This window comes from Pholcus phalangioides, unplaced genomic scaffold, assembly GCF_987345545.1.
Source record: "Pholcus phalangioides strain wild (caught in Gottingen) unplaced genomic scaffold, Ppha-v1.0 ptg000022l_1, whole genome shotgun sequence".
NCBI lineage: Eukaryota > Metazoa > Arthropoda > Arachnida > Araneae > Pholcidae > Pholcus > Pholcus phalangioides.
Window position 1 is genome coordinate 18,730,318 of NW_028301615.1, and position 21,474 is coordinate 18,751,791.

The window sequence follows — 21,474 nt, forward strand, 5'->3', positions numbered from 1 at the left end:
GCCTGGGGCAAATATGATTTTGCCACCCAGCTTTGAAATTCGATAATTTTACAATTTGTCTTTTGTTCCCACCTAAAGCTACCGTCCCTGTAAATTTGCGGCCCGGGGCACACACAAACACACACCACACAGTCGCCCTTTCTCCGCCCTCCATCTAGTTCCGCCCTGAACGGAGCTTACATTAATGATGTAAATACAAATACAACGCCACAACAGGCAAAATGCCCAACGAGGTGGCTGAGAAAAAGATGCCCATAATAATTTGAAAGTTCGTCGGGGCTGAGCAAATGCCCGAGGTTCGGGGACCGTATAAAATTTCATATTTTAATAACTTAATTTTTATTAGTTTTAACTTATAATTTAAAAAACTTTGTGACATGAATAACGTATATCTGTGTTCTACATATTATTCTGATACTTTTTCTAATTGGAAGTACACTTTTAGGATCAACGGTACGCCAGTAAAATGCGACAAGGGGAATCACTCTGTGTGTGTGTGTGTTCTCTATACAAATCTACAATTTCAGACTGATCTTTACTATAAATTTTTTGCATATATATATACCAAACAGGACCCAATTTAAACGATGGGTTGCTTTAAAAGTTCGTCAAAGCTGGGCTCGAAATGGGCAAAAAAAACTGTGGGACAACAAGTTTGTAGGCCCAACAATGACTTTTGCAATGTTTACTACTTTGGCTGCTATGGTTCCAAAACAGTGTGTTTCAGGAACGTTTATTCCTTTGTAATAGTTTGTCACTTTTCTTATGATGCCAGTATATGAAGAAAACCCGGGCAACGATGGGGTATTATAACTGTAATAGACCAGTCGTGGCCCAAGCTCTGTCCCATGAGGGATATAAGCCTTTTACCCCGAGCGGTTGAACCACGTTGTAGGGGTATTATAATTAGTCAATTGATAAAAATGTCAGGGAAAACCTCCGGTGTTTGGTACGACTGCTTTGCAATTGCTTCTGGATGTGTTCAACGTTTCCAAGCTTGGCTTTAATGCTTCCCATTCGAAAAACCTTGGCTTCCGTAATTTATGCCATTATGCATCGTCATGGATTCGCACCGCGAGGACCCAGTTTCGAACTCCACTGATGGCGAACTCCACATAGTGATTGTGATGAAATTGTTTTTCCTCCAACTTCGAAGCGCGAATGCGCGAGCCGATCTCCAGTTTAAAAAAGTCTCTCCACGGAGAGCAATCAGGCCTACAGTATTTAAAAAATACACGCATGCGCAAGAAAACAAAACAACCAGTAATTTGTCTGCTTCCGAATTCGGGAACCAAATGGCAGGACTTGACAAGCATCGCACAAAAAGCATTCCACACAAACAAACCTCACGTTAGGCCCACAACACATGCACCTCCATTCCGCCATATACCCATTCGTTAGAGCGGAGATCTTCAACTTTTCAGACATTGCGGGCCAAATTAAAACTTCCCATGAAGACCGTGGGCCGGGTGCGGCTCGAGCTTGAATGCCACCCGGGTGCGAAGCCTCATATGCCGCCCCTGGAGGGAGGCTAGCAGGGCTTTAGTCGAGGGGACCTCTTGTCTAGATAAACCTGATTTTTTTCAGAGGAAAGCCGCAAACCGTTGTTTAACGTGCAAAATGCTCGTGACCATACGTCCCGCTTTTGAAGCAGATTTTTTTTCTGTTTTTTTCTGCATTTCTGTAAATTCTGTAATTATTTATATATACCTTTCAGATGCCAAATTTTGCCTCTTGAAACATATCAAGGCATAGGCCTTATTAAGTGTTTTGACTCCGGGTTCCCCCGAATTCATTACGATGGCCCCATTTAATGCATCAAATGTAAAGCATTACTATTGAATCTAGAAAGTGTCTCAGAGTTCTAAATACAGAGGTACAGATTTCAGTGACTTATATATATAAACGAATTTTTTTGTAATAGTTTTTCTATGTAAAGTAGCCATTTTATAGAAATTTGGCCTACGGCCATGGGTTAAGACCCCTTGCGTTAGAGGTTCCGTAGTGGAATATGGACGAAATACATGCGGTGATAAAGTATGGACAGTAGTTTGACCTTCAACATGATGCTCACATAACATAAAAATACAAGCATTTATCATCTTCACTTCAAAACATGGAAGGCAGATGTCACCACCAGCAGAACACGGAACAAGCACAACTCCCACAACATAAATACGTTAGTGGTCACACACACACATAGGCCTACTCTCAGTACACTCATTCCGGCATGTACAGATTCATTAGAAATTCCGCAAAGGAATGTTGTGCGAGATGCTTGTTACGGTTAAGTTGTAGTTGCTTTATTCGGTGATGAAAATAAATTTTGCAATTTTTAATAAGATGCCTTTAGTTGGGAAAAAAAAATTACTTTTTTCTAACGCGTAAAATTTCAATTCAAACTCACTCTAAACATTTTCAAAGGCAACATTTCTATGAATAGATTCGCATGTCCGGCAATGGAAGAACGAAAGTTCATCGACACCTTAATTATATTTAAAGCTCATAGACACAATATGTCGAGCGTTCATTCATGTTCATTCAAAATCCGAATATTTCCTCAAAGTGAAGAAAACAAAAACAAACATTCAACTAGAAAAGTAATAATAATAAGAAAACATGACATAAGCGTCACTATAATCAATTCAAACGCTTCACACACAGAGAGAGAGGCCAGCAGCTACTTAACCCTATATTACCGGCAGGGCAAGTAAGTATATTTACCTGGCACGCCTTTCAAAGGCCAGCCTAAGCCAACTAGGTCATACCGATTCGAGGAAAAAAGGAACAATAATAATAGCTAGCAAACACGAGGCGTACTTAAAAAAAATAATATCACAATGTATTTAAAAGCGTAGGAATATCACTTTCTTTCGACTTCGCGTTTCTCTATGATAATAACTCGAAGGTGGATCGGGATCATCACCATCATGGTCTTCATAACCTGAAGACTAATTGCGCCGAGAAACAGGCCAAACAGACTTCTATCTACACTGATCGGGATGCACTAATGAGTCGCTCTTCTTCTCCAAAGGGCGAAATCGAGTTGAACAACACCTCGTTAAGCCCTCTCGTAATGATACATTTCTTCATTTGTTATTTGCCGCGAGGAATTGGTCCAGAGGAGGGAGGAACTGTTTCTTTTGGCGTAGTTAAACAATCTACATGATGTAACACTTTCGGTAGAAATATTTGATGTGAGAGGCTCTCGCTTTATTATAAAGCCATCGTAGGCATCCCTTACGAAGATTTCGTTCGGAATCCACGATCCGACTGTAGATAATCTCAGAGGTGAAATGAGTGTGGTAGCCCAGGCAGGGCAGGGCCGTTTTAAGAGCATCGTGGAATCCCCGGGCCAAATGATTTTTCTGAGGCCCTACCAGGCAAATTTTTGAAAATCTCAACCAGATCCCATTTTTGTGAGGTCCCCTTTTCTCTTGAGGCCCCCCGGGCCGTGCCGGGTGGGCTCATGCCTTAAGACGGCACTGAGCCCAGGTCGATAAGATACTCGACTAAAGTAAAAAAGGATGTCTAGAGGTGTCACGAGCTCGAATCGTCCTTTCAGAAACTTTCCTGATGCGGAGATACAACACACACGGCGACAACATGACCACGGGAAAAGATTGCTACCGCAGGGAGTCCCACACTAATTTGATCATTTTGTCGCACCACGATCATTTTCTGCACGCGAGGGCTAATTAGACCGGGACCTACAATTTATTGAGGATTCCGAACGGCAGGCTTGTTTTTTTTTGATACTCATCAAGAGGTTGGTGCACTAACCCCTGGATGTGGGACTCCCTGCGGTAGCAATTTTTTCTGTGGTCATGTCGCCGTTTCTGTTCCTTGGCGGGAAAGTTTTCTGACAAGGACGATCCGGGTATCGAACTCGCGACACCTCTAAACATCCGTTGGTACTTTAGGCGAGTATCTTATCGACCTGGACTACCACGCCCCTCCCACACTAAAAGCACCAACCCCCTTGATGAGGACCAGGCTGGACATGACTGTGGCCCTTATGAAGCACCAGCGACATCGACTGGATACACACTTGCCCCAGCCTGGCCCAATGTTCCTCGGCGAATATTTGAAACTACACTGTTGCGATTGTGATTTTGATCTTTTTCGCATTAGTGCATATCAATGCATAAAATGAAAGACTTTTCAGAATAAATGCGTATTTCTGAAGGTTTATTTCTCAATCTATTTTTTTCAATAATTTTTCAAATAAATATTGCTTATAATATTTCCATAATATCGGGGTTTTTTCCCGCTGGCGGGATTTAGTGAATTAATAGAGATGTTTGTACTGCAAACTTTGTAGTATAGCATTTTTCAAATATCAACCGTTTTATTGTAAGACTAGTTCTAGAGATAGGTACAAAAACTGATCAGTTTTTCAGAAATAGTATCGAAATTCTTTTATTACTGGTCAGGATTACACTATAAAAGTTTTGAAAAGCTATTTCATAAAACTTTTTCATAAAAAACAACAAACAGACAATAATCCTATTGATTACATTCGTGTAACCGATGCGCTAATTGGTTGAATTTTGCGGGGGATATTATTTTTGTGAATGAATGTGCGCTGAGAAATAGAAAATATTCATTTTAGAAACATATTTGCATGGTGATTTTTTTATGCATATTGTCTAATTTTTAGTATTTCAGAATTTTCTACATATTTTGACATTTTTAATGCATATTTTGGCAGTTTTAGGTGCATATTTTGGCAGTTTTAAGTACATATTTTGGCAGTTTTAGGTGCATATTTTGGCAGTTTAAGTGCGTATTTTTGTAGTATTAAGTGCGTATTTTTGGCAGTTTTAGGTGCATATTTTGGCAGTTTTAAGTGCATATTTTGGCAGTTTTAAGTACATATTTTGGCAGTTTTAAGTGCATATTTTTGCAGTTTTAAGTACATATTTTGGCAGTTTTAGGTGCATATTTTGGCAGTTTTAAGTGCGTATTTTGACAGTTTTAAGTGCATATTTGCATGTTTTTAGAGCATATTTTGCTACTTTTTAGTGCATATAATCCGGGCTCTAATGATGACAGACTTATAACGTGCTTCATCTACGTATATATGCGTGGGCTCTACACCAGGCCTATCTTCAATTCAATAATAATAATATTCTCGGGCGTCGCTCCAGAAATTTTCTGCCTTTCTTTTATTTTAAAATTAAAGTGAAATGAATTAACATTATTATTTTTTTTTTTGAAGAAGACCTTGGAAGAGAAAAAAAAGAAGCAGAAATAGTAATTTCTTGATGCCGCCGTCGCCGCGCACCATGATGTAGGGCGGTAGCTCGAATGGTGGTATACCGAATCATTTTTGTTTGTTGGAAAAATTTCCGAACCAACGCCTCGACGGCGGAGGCGATAATATAATGAAGGCCGAAATTGCACAAACAAAAGAGACGACGAGACGGTATTTCACCGTGACCGACGTCAAATATCACGTCCTTCAAGCAGTTCCTTTTTTTTGGACATTGAAAAGACTTGTAAAATAGGTTAAACACACTCCGTATGATGTTCAGCCCCCCATTCGTTCATTATTCTTCGACGAACGAGCTTGGAATATGAAATCAGTCTGGCCATTTTCCGTTGACAAACAGATCAGTTAGCCAAGGATAGAATTGCAGTCACCGAGATCGAACTATGGTTCTTTTGATGCATTGACACATGATTAATGTCCTTTAAGTGGCATATCAGGAATCAGTAGTACCTATAAAATGACCTAGCTTTTCAATTAAGTAGGCTTTCTCTCGATTTTCAGCAGGTGCGAAGTCTTACAAAGGTTCAGATATTCAATCATTACACTTCACGCATAGTTCGAAAAACAGATGGCAGCACTATAACACGCATTACGCAATAATAACCTTCACGTTAGGTTCGCAACACATACACGCACATTCCAACATGTTCCAATTCGTTATAAATTCATGGACGAGGTGCATGTGTGATGTAGTAGTAGTTGGTGTCTTAAAAATCAGCCACCCTCTTCAATTGGCGCCTTCTCCGGTCGCGTAGTTCTCAGGATTCTAGACCCATATAGGATATGGGCGAGATGTATGTGTGTGGTGAAGTAGTAGTAATAGCAGGTGCTATGTAAAGGGTACGAGTATAGAGAAAAGTATTCCATTGAGAAATCAACTTTAAAAATATCTGAGCTCGTCAGTGCTTAAATGAAAGGCCTTTAATGAAGTGAGATATCTCGTCAGTTCTAGTTAAAGGGTTAAGAGGGTTCGAACACGAAATTTTAATGGCTCACATGATCTTCGATATGAACAATCTTTACGGAAACACTGGATATAAGAGAGAGATAAATACTCTCTAGGATACGCAACATCCGGCCAGCAGCCAATGCCGCCCTCCAAGAGGTTCCCACAGAAGATGTTACGCTAAAAAAGTATCAGCACATAAAAACAACACGATATATACTAAGGCTGACCATATTTCCCCAATAAAAGCCTGTGAAATCGGGAACCCTTCCGAAAAATAAGAGAAATTTCTAATTATCGCCAAAAAAGTCGAAGGTATACAAAGTTGCCATTTATCACTGAAAAATCGCCAATTGTGGGAAATGACGCGTTACTGGTAATAGCAACGGATTAAAATTTAATTGACGAAATAAAATAAAGACAAGTAAAGTGGGATGAATATTTTCACATGGCATGTTAATGTTTGAATTCGTGTTTGAAGGTCACTAGTACAGATACTCTAGTACAGGAATACAATTGCCTATGCAGTCATAGACGTTATGCTGCAAATACGATATACCAGTTGGATTCGAAATTTCTAAGTTTGCACGTGGGGTTGTTCATTTCGACCTAGCAATGACTTTAGAACCTACATGCTCAATCCAAAGCGTTTTCGGACCAAATGTGTACCTCGGAGTCATCTGACGTGTCCCATGACACATAACCAAACCACTTAAGTGGCCCACGAAAGGTTATGAAATCACTGAGTGATTTTTGGTACATTTTCAGATTAATTCAGTGGCTCGCGGCATTGCTTAAATGATCTGGAAAGATCATTTAAGCTGCCAACGGCAGCTATCCCAATCACTTGACCGCAAGCACATTTCCAAATCACTTGAGCGACCCATGGCACATCTCCAGATCACTGGAGTGACTCGTGACATGCTTCCAGATCACTTGAGTGGATCAAAGCACCTCACACTGACAGATCACTTAAATGGCCCACGGCATCTTTATAGATCACTTCAGTGACTCTTGGACCATTTCCATATTATTTAAGTCACTCGAAGACCATTTTCACAAAACTCAAATAGACCGTAACATATTTTCTCTCTCTGAATGGCCCTCGGCAAATTTTCAGATAGCTCAAGTGGCTCTAGGCACATTTTCAGACAGCTCAAGTGGTTCCAGGCATGTTTTCAGATCACCTGAGTGGCTCGGGGCACATTTCCATATAAATCCACTAGCCTACGGCACATTTCCATATAAATCCAGTGATCTACGGCACGTTTTCTCAGATCACCTGAGTGGCTCCAGGCACGTTTTCAGATCACCTGAATTGTTCGAGGCACATTTCGAAATAACTCAAGTAGCCCCCCCCCCCCTCCAAAAGGTTGGGGGAGCAAAAAAAAAACACCCTTGTGCCTTAGGTTGGGATTGCACTATAAAAGTTTTAGAAAAGTTCTTTTATAAAACTTGAATAATACAACCAATAAGCGTATCCGCTACATTCGAGCGAATTTAACCAATATGCTTATCGTCTGGGGGTTTTTTTTTTTCAAGTTTTGTCAAAGATCTTTTATCAAACTTAGAATATCACCCTTAACCCCTCAAGTTCAAGAGACCTGGTTCTGTCTCTACTGTGTAGAAATGCCTATTAAGTATCATTATGGTCCCTTGTTCTTTTATAATTTTACGTGTTCTTGTAACATGTTTAACCTTCGTTTAAACATTTCTTCTGCGTTTCGACATGCCGACCGGTAATTCATATGGAGATATGAATGCAATATTTAAATAATCTCTGTATGTAAAAGGCTACCAACACACATCCTAAAATGTTTTCAAGGCCATCCCTTCAAAAAACTACATTGACATACATAATGATATGATGTCTTCCACGATTTGCATAACAGCATGGGAACTGGAACTTGGACCTGGAAACACCTGCGAAGAGGGGGGGCAGTTGGAGGTCAAAGCGGAAGGTCTTGTCTGAAAAAAAAAGTCTGATTTATATTTGTTTCTCTCTGCGTGATTATAGTTCTTCAAATTGGGTTCATTTCCGTTACATGTTGACTGACATGCTTTTTCGTTCATCTTCAAAGCTTTGGCATCGGAATTGAAAAATAAATGGTTCTTTAGATTAATTTACAAATGGTTGTTACACGATCAGAGGCGTGTTTATAGGGTTGGGGGAGGGGGGCTCACAGGGTGGCCAGTTCGGACTGGGGGGAGGGGGGAGTTTGAGGAATGAGCGGTCAAGAAAACTAGTAGATTGGGAGAATGGCGGCAAAATTTGAATAGCCCGTGGCGACGCAATATTCCTCGACATTGCTGTTGCGACGTCGTCTCACGTGTCTGCCCGATATTCTCATGTACCAGTATAATATTCTCCGAGTCTGCTTCTTGTTGTTGTAACCATCAGTCACGTGCAATTTCGCTCTCAAGTCAATTTAATAAAATGTTAATTATTTGTTAACTTACGCTTTTTTTTATATTTTATGTCACGGAATAATCAATGACGTCGATAGCTAAAAGCCCACAGGAAGAAAAGCCATAAATCTGGCTCGAGCTAGGGACTAGGTCATTGAGGGATCAGTAGGGTGACCTAAAGCGTTTGCAAGCATGTGATTGACCAAAAAAAGTGACCTAAAGAGCAAAGGACCAGGTTCGTGAGGGGTGGAGAGAGTATGTGAGCATGTGAGTGACAAAAGCAGTGTGCAAGCAATCAAATTAGTGTGTGTGCAAGCATGTTACCAGTGCCACAACTAGATACTTTGCCACCTACTACTACACTACACACCAACTCCGGTCATATATCGCCATACGGCAATTTCCAACCAGTGGAGTTGGGTGGGAAATGAAGGCTCCATCCATCGGTGGTCGCCCTAGGCTCGGTAGGTAAAGAACTTGCTTCTAATGTTCTATGCCCGGATTCGAACCCATGGACCTTGACGGTAACCGTCATAGTGGAAGACGAGCATCTTTACCACTGCGCCACTCGGGCACATACTTTGCCACCTGGGGCAAGCCAGAATTTTGGTGCCCTTTGCATGTAGAAGAAGTAGTTAAAGGGAGAATTCTGCGTCCCTTTTGGTCCAGCGCGCAGAGCACCAGACCCACCTGCTCCCCCCCCCCCAGTTGTGACCCTGCATGTGATTGACCGAAAAGTGACCTAGAGAGCAAGGGATCAAGTCAGGGAGTGACCAAAAAAGCGACCTAAAGCTTTATGATCAGCTATATGCACGTTTGAAAGCAATATTACGTTCTTGATCGTAAAGTGGTTTAAGGTGTCTTAAGACAGAGGTGTATTTAAGGAGGGGGGGGGGAAGAAAAGCTGACTCGAAGCGGCTAATTTAAGAAATGAGTGGTCAAGAAAATCAGCCTAGAATGGGAGAAAAGCGGCCAAATTTGTGTAGCGCCCACAGGCAATAAAACCATGAATCTCTCCACCTTTGTTCACAATGATCTTCATTTTCCACGTGATTTGCAGGTAGCAATGCAAATTTTGGCATTTAAATACCAATTTCGGCATTATAAAGTTACCAATATTGCATCTTGTCAAACAAAGCTAGTGAACTTAGAATGATGGTTGGTTTCACTGCAAAAAACAAAAGCACGCAAAGAAACAAACTTTAGAACTTTATTTCTGGACCTTTTTTTCCACCACGGCACTCCGTTTGGAACATATAAAGTCGACGCTCGTTTTAACGACCTCACGTTACAGCGACCATTCCATTACAACGACCGGTAGGATAAGTCCGAAATGTTTTCATAGAACGACTATCATATATGTATTACTTTCGATATAATGACCCTCCCAATATAAAGTCCGTTTCCGACCGGATAAAAGGATCATTTGATCATTTTTGTCGCACCACGGCCATTTTCTGCACACGAGGGCTAATTAGACCGGGACCTACAATTTATTGCCGATTCCGAACGGCAGGCTTGTTTTTTTATACTCGTCGAGGGGTTGGTGCGCTAGCCCCTCGATGGGGGACTCCCTGCGGTAGCAATTTTTGGTGCGGTCAAGTCGCCGTTTTTTGTTGTACCCCTGTGTCAGGAAAGTTTTCTGACAAGGACGAACTGGGTATCGAACTCGCGACACCTCTAAACATCCTTTGGTACTTTAAGCGAGCATCTTATCGACCGGGCTACCGCGCCCCCGGATAAAAGGGGTCGTAGTATCGAGCGTCGACTGTATTTCGCTTGCTGTGCCGCTTGTGTTTTTTCCAGAGCTTCTCAGAATCCAGGAGAGAGACGCTTTCTACAGATTAAATTGATTTCTGCGTAAACTTATAGCGCACATTTAAAAAAAAAAAAAGATCTCGATACCTCATGCTATAGATTCCCTGGGTAGTTTTACTAAAGCGGTTCTCAAACTGGGGTTCACGTACTCCTTCAGGGTTCTTGAAGAGGTTTCAGGGGCTCCTATACATGTCGTGATATGTGATCCCAATCCAGGAACGTAAAAAAAATATCGATCTCTTAAATCAGGACACTATGAGGACGTTCCTCCTTACACGGATATGCACCAGACATTTCGTGTGAGATTAGCTTTGGTGATTTGTAATCATTGCACAGAGCACGCGAAATATTAGGTGTGGATATTTAAGAATATGAATGATACAAACGTCTCTTCCCCTCTGCCCGCATGCCCATTTCCTTGATCGTGATCAAGTAAACGTCCTCAAAAAGGAAGAACCACAACATCTATAGTTCTCGTGCCTTCAGGAAGCATTGTTTGTAAACAATCGCAATTGCGGGACAAGAAAATTTACTGTAAGCTAATGATAACCACATGTGTTTAATAGTGCCAACTCCCATTTGTCTCATGGCAGCGAGCAGCCACTAATTATGGTTTAAAGGTTTTTTTCGGAGCGGGCTTAAGTATTTTGCGGCCCGGTGCGAAAACAGCTTTGCGGCCCTCTAAAACGAAGTTTCGCAACTTCCCAGTAACCATGAATCCCCTGGTGCACGCCAGGTTCACATTTGCACCCGTCAATCAATATCGAACTGCTATTTCATGGTCATAAAAAAACATTTGAGAAAGCCGTTCGACAATAAATTTGAACAATAGTGCCCCCTGCCCAGCGAAAAAAATTTAAAGTGTGACCCCCAGGAATTTAAAGGTTGGGGGAAAAGGGGGCTGTCAGGCTAGGGACCCGGTTATCTACCCAGGACTGCAACTAGATAGTCTTTCATCCTGGCAATCATGAATAATGCCTCTCCATGGGCGGAGATACGAGGGGGGCATGGCTCCCCAGCACCAAAGGTGAAGTCAACTGATCTAATGCATATATGTATAGATGAATTGACATCATCATCATCGTTCCCCCCCCCCCAGCAATAATGACCGTCCCCCCCCCCCAGACTTCCAAGTCTATCTCCGCCTACGTGCCTCCCTCGTGTAATTTTGAATAATTTTAAAAGAATAATTTTGCGTTTCTATCTGGCCCAGTGCCCGGGTAGATCTATCTGCATCCTTCTCTTGGCTTGGGAGGGAGAGGGGGATTCTGTGGAAACCCTAGGCCAGAAGACTCGATGTCTGAATATTAGAGTTCTTGGACAGAATTTTAAGCCATTTGCTTTGTTAAAAACGTTTAAGTCAAAATATTTTTATCCCTTTTCGCGGCCTTTAAAATTTAGCGGCCCAGTGTGGCCGCATCCTTCGCACCTGCCTAAGTCCGGCTCTGGGTTTACTTACGATGCTTATTTCTATCACATATAAATATGGGTATCTAATGAGACACGAATTTCATCCACGATTGGAGAGATGCATGTTCGTTTGTGTCCTTAGCACTTATAACTTTAAACTTTTGAGTGCTACTATACAATTCGTAGCCAAGAGGTAACCAACATGGCGACGCTCTTAGACGCTCATGAAAGAAACATATCTAGATTGAAGACTTATAGAAATGGATAGATTTTCTTTGATTCGAATTTTTTTTTTTAAATCCGACTAGAATTGGTACAGTAAAATATCCAAATACATGTACGAAAACAACACTCAGGTTCATTTGCATACGTGATGTATAAATCAAAAGTTGAAATCAATGTTATAGCATAGGATATAGGCGTATCCAACTCGAAATTATAAAAGTAAAAAAAAAAAAAGAAATATCGGCTTATAATTTTCTATTTAATTTTCGCGGTTTCCTTTGCACAAGAAAACATGCTTCGAAGACAGAACAAGTTTTTGAAAACAAGCATTTCGAAAAGTAAGGATTCAATTCTGTTTCAAAAATTATCAACACACGTGATGACAAAACCTTCACCAAATTTCCACATTTTGCACAGTAAAGTGTACACTTTTAACATTGATTTTTATGACGATCATCCTGTGCTTGTGTCTCAAAGTAATGGTGGCGATGATTATGATGTCTCTATATTCAAAAAGCCCCATAATAGTTATACCTCCTAGAACTTGGACAGATGTGTGCCGCGCTAGTTCACCTGGACTGCTTTCTTTATCAAAACATTACCAGAATTATTATTAACTAGCTATACTACCCGGCGCTGCCCGGGTTTTCTTCAGTGAGACTTTTTGGATCACGCGATATCCACCTCTTTCTTTGAGGGACATGCAAACCGTGTCCAAGTGAACCAATATGGTGAGTTCCTGCGCGACTCACGAAAGAAACAAATCTAGATTTAAAGAAACGTAGAAATGAATATATTATTTTTCCTTTTTCAAGGGGCGCCAAGTATTTCGATTTCGATTTTTATTGATGTGGCAGAAAACCCCACTAAATTTCCGCATTTCTACAGACCACCCATTTTAACACTGATTTCTATGGGGATCATCCTTTGCCTGACCCTCAAAGTGATGCTGATGATGATTCTGACATCTATTCAAAAAGCTGGGAGGATTGAAAAAGTGGCAAGCCATTATAAAAGACATATACACGTCTGAAACGCATTGCTAGGAAACCACAGTAAACGTTCCGATTGTGATTGTAGAGGCCCCAAAACACCAGGGCCATCTTAAGAGCATCACGGGCCCCCAGGCCAAGTGATTTTTCTGACGCCCTACCAGGCCAATTCTCGAAAATTTCAACCAGATCTCGTTTTTGTGAAGCCCTTCTTCTCTTGAGGCCCCCGGGCCATGACCGGGTGGGCCCCATGCCTTAAGACGGCACTGCCCAAAACCATTGTTACCCCGCAGTTTTTCACCCATTTCGGACATTTGCCCAGCTCAGACGAACATTTAATGTAGCCTATCACTTGAGTCGGTTCCCATTTGGTATACATGCAAAATTTGGCGACGATAGATCTGAAATTGTAGATTTGTATAGAGAACACACACACAGACAGAAAATCTATATGTACATAAATTAATATAGATTAATATCCCCATCAGTCTCGTCTAGTTTCCAATCCAGTAGTAGTACTAGCTATACAGAGGTCCCTGGCCCCGCGTGGCTTCCATCCATGGGTGGGACAAGGCGTAATCTTGCACCAAGGACGAAGAACATATGGAGATATGAATTTTCATGTAAAGTGAAAAACACGAAGTGATCGAGAAAAGAAATTAATAATAATAGCGACTCATACATAGTCCTTGACTTGATAATCGCAAGGTTGCGATTAAACCCCCCCACCTTATATATTTGAGTCTTGCCTAGAAGATACGACAATATTCTGCGAAAGGTTGCGAATTACACGAGCTGAGATAACATCAGGGACGGTAAAGTAAGAAAAAAAAAATGTATATATACCGGTATAATGACTTTGAGATTCAGTCCGTTTTGAAGGTCAAGACAAAGAAGAAGAGCGTAGCTTTTTTACGCAATACAGACACGCGTAGCGTATACAATCCGTGAAATGTTGTTCGGAGTTTTCAGTTCGTGATCTGAAATCACAATCAAACGATTCAACTTTTATTTCCAGCCCCGTTTCTTTCCATGAAATAAATCAGGACGAATTTTCCAGTTATAACAGAAAAAATCTAGACGAAGAAGAAGAAAAAAAACCGTTTTCTTCTCTTAAAATAACAACCGATACTCGAAGGTCAATCACGCGTTGACTCATCCCCTACTATTATTACACGATGTGATAGTAATGGAAATAAAATGAAAAAGAATAGTAAATAGATCAATGAATGTGAAATCGTAAATAATCCGGAGAATGAAGTAAAAACCGATGACGTATGTAGGGTACATAAAAAAAGCTTGACCGCTTCCCGTATAGGCTAAACAATGTATACATTGGGCATTTAATAGTCGCCTCAGGCATTTTCCTATACACACACACATGAGGTCAAATGACCAATGTAAATAAATTTTTAGGTTATATTTAGAGAATGACTTTTTTTTTCTTTTCCTGATAATTCGTGCATTTATTACCTATTTCTCTTGAATTTTTTTTAAAACACTTTGAAACACAGCTGCATTTCTACTACTACTCAACTACGAAGGTTTTAACAACTGGCTGTTGCGAAGACATATTTTGGAAAGAGAGAAAATTCAGCGGCCCCTGTGGGGAATCGAACCCACGTCCTTTCACTTTCCGGGTGAACGCCCTAGACCAGTGGTTCTCAACCGGGGCCATATGGCCCCCTAGTGGTACTGGGATACCTGAAGGGGGCCACGGAAGAAAATGGAAAAAGGGGCCATGACAGGTGGTTTGGAGGGCTTCAGAGAGCTGAGAAGAAAAATTAAGGTGTGAAGAAATAAAGCTCTTATATTAGTGACTATACACTTACAGAATCCAACAAAACCCCCCATAAAACCAGGGCCGTCTTAGGGCATCGATCTACCCGGGTCTCACCACCTACATTTTGCAACAAGTTCCCTAGAATAAAGTTTTTCGCAGGTCCCTGGCTAGATTTTTCACAGACTCCTTTCTCTATATTGACTTATAGTGTGATAAACAAAAAAATGATGAAAACCATATCAGGCCCCGGGCTGCAGCTCTGACTGTCCCACTCTTGTGAGGGGTCATGCCCGGGGCCCTCATGTCCATAAGTAAGGTGGGGACATTATGATATTTGTACAGTACAATAAATTTTGAAAATAAGTAGGAAATGTGTTTATTTCCAGCAAAGTATGGGACTAACATAGCATCACTTTGCCTGGGGGGGCGTGATGTTGAGACGGTTCTGATAGAACTCGGTATAGCGGGGAGATCAATAAATTCTAGTCCAGTGGTCTGGATGTCAATTTTCGTTCAGTATAAATTCAATGAAAAAATTATTTCAATACGTATAAAGGATCTTACTTCTAGATGAGAGTTGAAGACTCGGGGTAAGTCGGTGGGCCACGAGAAAAAAAATGGTTCTAAGGGGGTCACGGGCAAAAAAAGGTTAAGAAACACTGCCCTAGACCACTAGACAGAGGCACCGAATCTCGCAATCTTTCCTTGGAGCTCGTGTACCCTGAAAGGGACCGTACATGGACGGCCGGACCAGACTCAGGCCAAGCTCACAACTGCTGACGTTGCCACCAGATGGCGACTTATACAAGGATGGTAGAGGAGAGTGACGTCATCCTTGTACTGCTCAACTGTACATGCATCTCGTACACATTCCCCCCCCCTCCCCTGCGGAATTTCTAACGAACTAGTACATGTCGGAGTCATAGGCGGTGATACGGGGGGCATTGCCCCCCCCCCCCCCAGCGTCAAAGGTGGAGTCGACTGATCTAATGTATATATGTATTGTGCCCCCCCCCCAGACTTCCAAGCCTATCTCCGCGTATGAGGGGGAGGAAGCTGAGTGTCGCCAGGCATCCCGTATAAACGGGACTCAAGCCTTTAAGTAGGAGAGGGAGCGCTTCATTGTGTATACTAATTGACTATTGGGGGGCTGAAATAATATCAGTCCATAGGTTCCGTCTCCCATAGTTTGCGCAATGGGATCGGATATGTATGGTTGAAACCCGTTTACACAGTTGTAGGGGAAAAAAATCTTTCTTTATAACGAGCACTTTTCTAATCCCTCAGATAAGTTCACATAGGAACAATGCGAAAACCTGGAATTCCTTTATAACGAAATTTCGTTATAACGAAGTGATTACTCTGGTCCCATGAAGTTCGTTATAACGGTCCTGAATTCCGGGATTCGACTGTATGGGCTCTGCGTTTGATAATGGTGACCCTGAATTTGGTTACCAAGCTATTCATTTACACCATAACATATGCGGAGATACGTCGGGGGGGGGGACAATCCCCCCCCCCTCGTTTGCATGCACCTCGCACACATTCCTTTACGGAATTCCTAACGAAACGGCACATGTCGAAGAATGTGTGTTCTGAGTGTATGTGTAGGCTCTAACATATTTACGAATCGTTGTCGAATTGCTCTTGTTTCGTGTTCGTGCTGCCATCTGCCTCCCATTTTCTGAAGTAAAGATGGAAATGCTTGATTTTTCATGTTATGTCAGTACCGTGTTGTAGGTCTGCCTGTTCTGTGTGGAGAGACTTTTAAAAATGGGAGACCGGCTCACATTCACACCTCGAAGTTGAAAAACTGCAGAAGACCAACTTCAGCCGACCCACCAACAACGGAGTTCGAACTTGGATTCTTACGATTAGAGAGAGTCCAGCACGATTCTCACATGACCGCATAGCGGCCCACTACATTTTTGCCTGCTTTCAATGACCAATTCCAACAGCACTTGAGCTGTTTCAAGGCATCTGTCCTTTTCACTTTAAAATATGGAAGGCATCAACAGTGTGATCGAAACAATCATAACTCTGACAACTAAAGTACATTATAGCCACGCATACACACAATAGTTTATATGCCTTTATAATGGTTTGTCAGTTTTCAATCCTCTCAGAAGAAAACCTGAACAGCGCCGGCAATTGTAGCTAGTATTATATAAATTGGCAAATAATCAAGTTGGCAACTCTCATCATCATGTAGAGCAACTTTGCTCAAACTTCTGCGCAGAGTGCGAGCCACTTCATTGGTTTGGAAACGTGCCGCGGGTCACTTGAGTATCTCGACATGTGCCGCGAGTTACTTTAGTGACCTGAAAGTATGCCGCGGGAAGTTTAAGTGATCTGGAAATGTGCCGTTGACTGATTAAATTACTTGGAAGTTTAAGCGAGCCACTGAAGTAATCTCGAAATGTTCCAAAAATGGTACACTTAAGTGATTTGATAATCTGTCGTGATAATTTACTGCTTGAGTGGTTTGGTTATTTGCCGCTGGCAACATTTGATCCTCAAGAGTCAAGGCCATGGGGTGACCATATATGATGTAGAAAAAACTGGGAGCCAATAGTGAGTGAAAACCCCTTTATATTATAGCAGCATTTCTCAACCTATGGTCGGAGGCAGACTTGAAATTATTCACCCGTTGTAGTTGATATTACATAGAATGTATGGGTTACGTAGAACATATGTAATAAAGTTATACCTTCATATACTCAGGTTAATCATACATCATCGAGAGGATGTAAGAAATTGCGATCCTAAATACGGGATATCGCTAAATTTTGCCAAAAATTGCAAAAAAATTCAAATGAACTGATGGCCGTATTTCATTGAGAAAAATGCGGCAAACTATGATTTTAAAAAAATCCGTAAAATACGGGACATCGCCAATAGTCATCAAAAACCATAGTAAGAAGTAGGCATAATCACCAATATTAATTAAAAAAAAAAAAAAAAAAAAAATGGGCTAAACGTTAAACCTGACAAATACGTGAGATGAATATTTATAATTTTTGCCATAATTATCATGATATAATTTATATTATGAAAAAACGCTGTATATTCACGGCTCAAGTATAAAAGAAAAATATACTCGAGCCGTGAACTTTACTCCGTTAAATACTTATTGAATATTTGAAAAAACCAGGCACTTGTATAAAAAAATCGAAATAAAACAGAAATTACAGGAATGTCCCGTAATACGGGACACAAATAGTCTGTCAACTTGTTCCAGACTTTTCCAGAAAGGTTGAGAAACACTACATTATATAGCATTTATAAAAATGGCATTTCGTGGGAAAACCTCTTGCATTGATTCCGTCACCACACGAATATGAATTCAACAAAAATAATTCGGAAATTTCTATTCTATTATCACGGATTAATTTGGAGACGTTCAAATAAAGTTTTAAAATAAAACAAAAATCAATTTAATCCACGTTCTCGCTCACGATTTCATCACAGGCTGCGATCATTATTTTTAATAATAATTTCGTCGACGCATATGATGGAGAGATAATTGCGATTTAGGTTGTGTCCGTGGACTATCGGAGTCTTCGATATATTAAGAAATAATGTAATTTTTCCTTCTAATAATAGTTTCGAGTTTTTCCAAAAGGAATGAGATAATAAGCGATTATTATCTCTCGATATCGATGCGCGTAATTGGGCTCCGAATATGCGTATTGTTGTCTTTTTGAAGTAATTGCTCGATTGTGTTTATCTTTTACTTTTCCCTAATCGATCCTTTTCGTGTAGACGATGTAATTATAATAGTCGTGGCAATCAATTTGAATTAATGCACCCGTGACGTGACCGTTGCGTTTATTATGTCGGTGACTAGCACCATGATGGGTAGGTGCATATTCTTATGTATGTTAAGAGCTGTCGATCAACGAGTAAATTATAAAACAGTGAAAGTTGTTTGCCCGAGGTTGAGAGAGGGTTAGCAAAATACGTCTTGCTAAAGCCGTTATGTCTGTGTGTCGAAAATAATCAGTCCAATTTCCTGATTCGTGTGAGCAAACCGTCAATCAGGTTGAATCGATATTCCAGCTTTGTCTTTAGTCCAGCCCCTTTGTCTGATGCGACAGAATTGACCTGATGAAGACAGTTCTGATGATTCAGACTTGTCATTTACTTGGATTTTTGAATTGCTTTTCTTGGAACTTTTAACTTTTTTGTTTTGGAATTTTAAATTATATTTCTTGGTATTTTGAATTGTTTTTTTTCCAAAAGTTAGGGTTTTCTTATGATTTCGAATTGTTTTTTCTGGGAATTTTTAATTATTTTATTATAATTTTTGATTATTTTATTATGATTTTTGAATTATTTTTCCTGTAATTTTGACTTGTGGAATTGTAAATTGTTTTTCTTGGAATTTTGAGTTATTTTTTCTTGGAATTTTGAGTTATTTTTTCTTGGAATTATGAGTTATTTTTTTAGGAATTTCGAATTATTTTTTTCTGGGCATTTCAAATAATTTTTTTCTTGGAATTTTGAATTATTTTCTCATAATTTTGAATTAAATATAATTCTGAATTATTTTCTCATAATTTTGAATTAAATATAGTTCTTAATTATTTTATTATAATTTTGAATTATTTTCTTCCCAGATCAGATTTAAATTTTCTTCTTATTTCTTAGAATTCGTAACCGGTTTTTCTTAAAACTTCAATTCACTGGTCATGTCATGTTTCTAAGAATTCGAATTTAAGATAACAGTTTTTTTGCTGAAACTTGCTTTTCTTGGAATTCGTACAGGAATGCTTCTGCTTGGAATGAATGGGGTTTTCTTTTATAACTCTGACTGGAAATTCATCTTTTCTTGAAATTCTAATTGATAATTAATTTTTTTATGATTGGAATTTATTCTGATTGGAAATACGTTTTTTTTTTCTGAAATTCTGACTGGAGAAATCCTCTTTTTTTGGATTCTGTGATTGGAAATCCGGTTTTTTTTCGAGAATTTAGAATCAGAAAAGTGTTTTCAGAACTCTTTTTTTATCCTTCAAATTCCTATTATTTCTTCTAGTCTTTCAATAAGGAAACTAAAAAAAAATTAGGGAATTGTGAATTAGTTTTTCCTTAGAATAAAAATTTAAAATTACTTTGTCTAAGAATTATGTTTTCCTAGGAATTCGATTCATTTTACAATTAGGATTGCAAGTCTCCCAGCAAACTTTCGTTGGTCATTTCCCTTTCTCTGACCAAAGAAAGAAACATTATTGAAAATTTCAACTTCTTCTCCAAATTCTTTTCACGTTTCAGTTTACTTCCGCCACCAGAGAATTTACCCCTGACTTTTGCCAAATACTTTTAGATTTGAATGGGAACTTATTTATTGAATTTCCCGTTTATCTTGTATTAATGCTATAAAATATTGTTGAACCAATGAATGACTTTCTCAACGTGCGACTATCGCTGATAGTATCGCGTGCCTCACGTGCGACTAAATAAACTGATATTCACTATGAAACATAAATAATATTTACATTTCATCGATCACAAATTTTTCCGTCCGTAACCACACAAACCACCATAAAATAAAGATTAAGAGAAAGAAGAATAAGAAAGAATCGTTCCCATAAGGTGGCAGTGACCACCAGAAACAAAATTTTATGGTACAGCGTACAATATAAAATGATTGTTTAGAAGACACCAACGAATAAGGCAAAATTATTTGCCTTATTCGTTGGTGTCTTCTAAATATTCTTGGGCAAAGTGGATCAACTCTTCTAAAATGATTGTGTAAGTAGAATTTAATGACAACAAAATTAAAACCAAGAAAATTTATGGTTTCATTAACGAATGAAGACATCCTTCGAAAACAATAGTATAAGGAAATTTTAAGCTTGGAGAAATCTTTGAAAAACAATCGATACATCATTATTTGCACATAGGCCTATTAGATATGCTTCGTTAATATCTACAGCTAATTGATACTCACCCAGGCCAAAGAGCACCGAGAAACAAACCGCCGGGAGCACGAGGATGATCATGGCATTCATCATTAACGTCGTTGCCGTTTAGAAGAAGAGCGTCGTTTCCTCAAGATCTTGATAATGCTCAATGACTGAATGATCACGAGAAGAGAGTGTCGTCGCCAGGAGTCGCCACCAAACGAGGTCATGACTCGCATCTTCCCGCCGACGACACGCTGCGTACATTGAAGGAAAGGTCAAAGGTGTCGGTCTTGCCTCTAGGCATTGTCCTTCTACCCAAAAAAGTAAAAAAAAAACAATAAAGTTATATGCCTGTTCTTCTGCTTTTTCCCTACCTCATTTCAATGAAATATGAGTCTCCTCTGTGGTAACTGCACAAAGAGAAAAGGTGATCATTCAAACTGGAAAATGCGATGCAAGTCTCTCTTCTCTCTTTCACAGATAAAAGACAAACTTAGCTCACCCAAGAATAACAGGACAAGACTACCACGTGCTCTGTTTAACAACTTGCACTTTTTAAAGCTCGATCTTGTTAAAGTCCTTTGTGTATGAACCAATAGTGCTAATTGAGTTATGATACAGGATTAACCGAATTAGAATATAGGACAAATTTATATTAGGAATCTCGAGGGCCCCCGTCTCCTTTATACTGTGGGTGAAAG

At 39.9% G+C, this 21,474-nt stretch overlaps 1 protein-coding gene across 2 annotated transcripts in view; it reads right to left on the minus strand.

The window, feature by feature from the left end:
* LOC149069936 (protein obstructor-E-like) overlaps window positions 1-21,255 on the minus strand; it is a 37,411-nt gene extending 16,156 nt beyond the window's left edge. Inside the window, exon 1 of one of the 2 annotated variants that reach the window (XM_089249730.1) lies at window positions 20,818-21,255. In XM_089249730.1, the coding sequence (XP_089105856.1) occupies window positions 20,818-20,881 (64 nt within the window). In that variant the 5' untranslated portion in view covers window positions 20,882-21,255. The remainder of the gene's footprint in view (window positions 1-20,817) is intronic. The other variant, XM_089249729.1, reaches the window with a different exon arrangement.
* Between the last annotated feature and the right edge of the window lie 219 nt (window positions 21,256-21,474).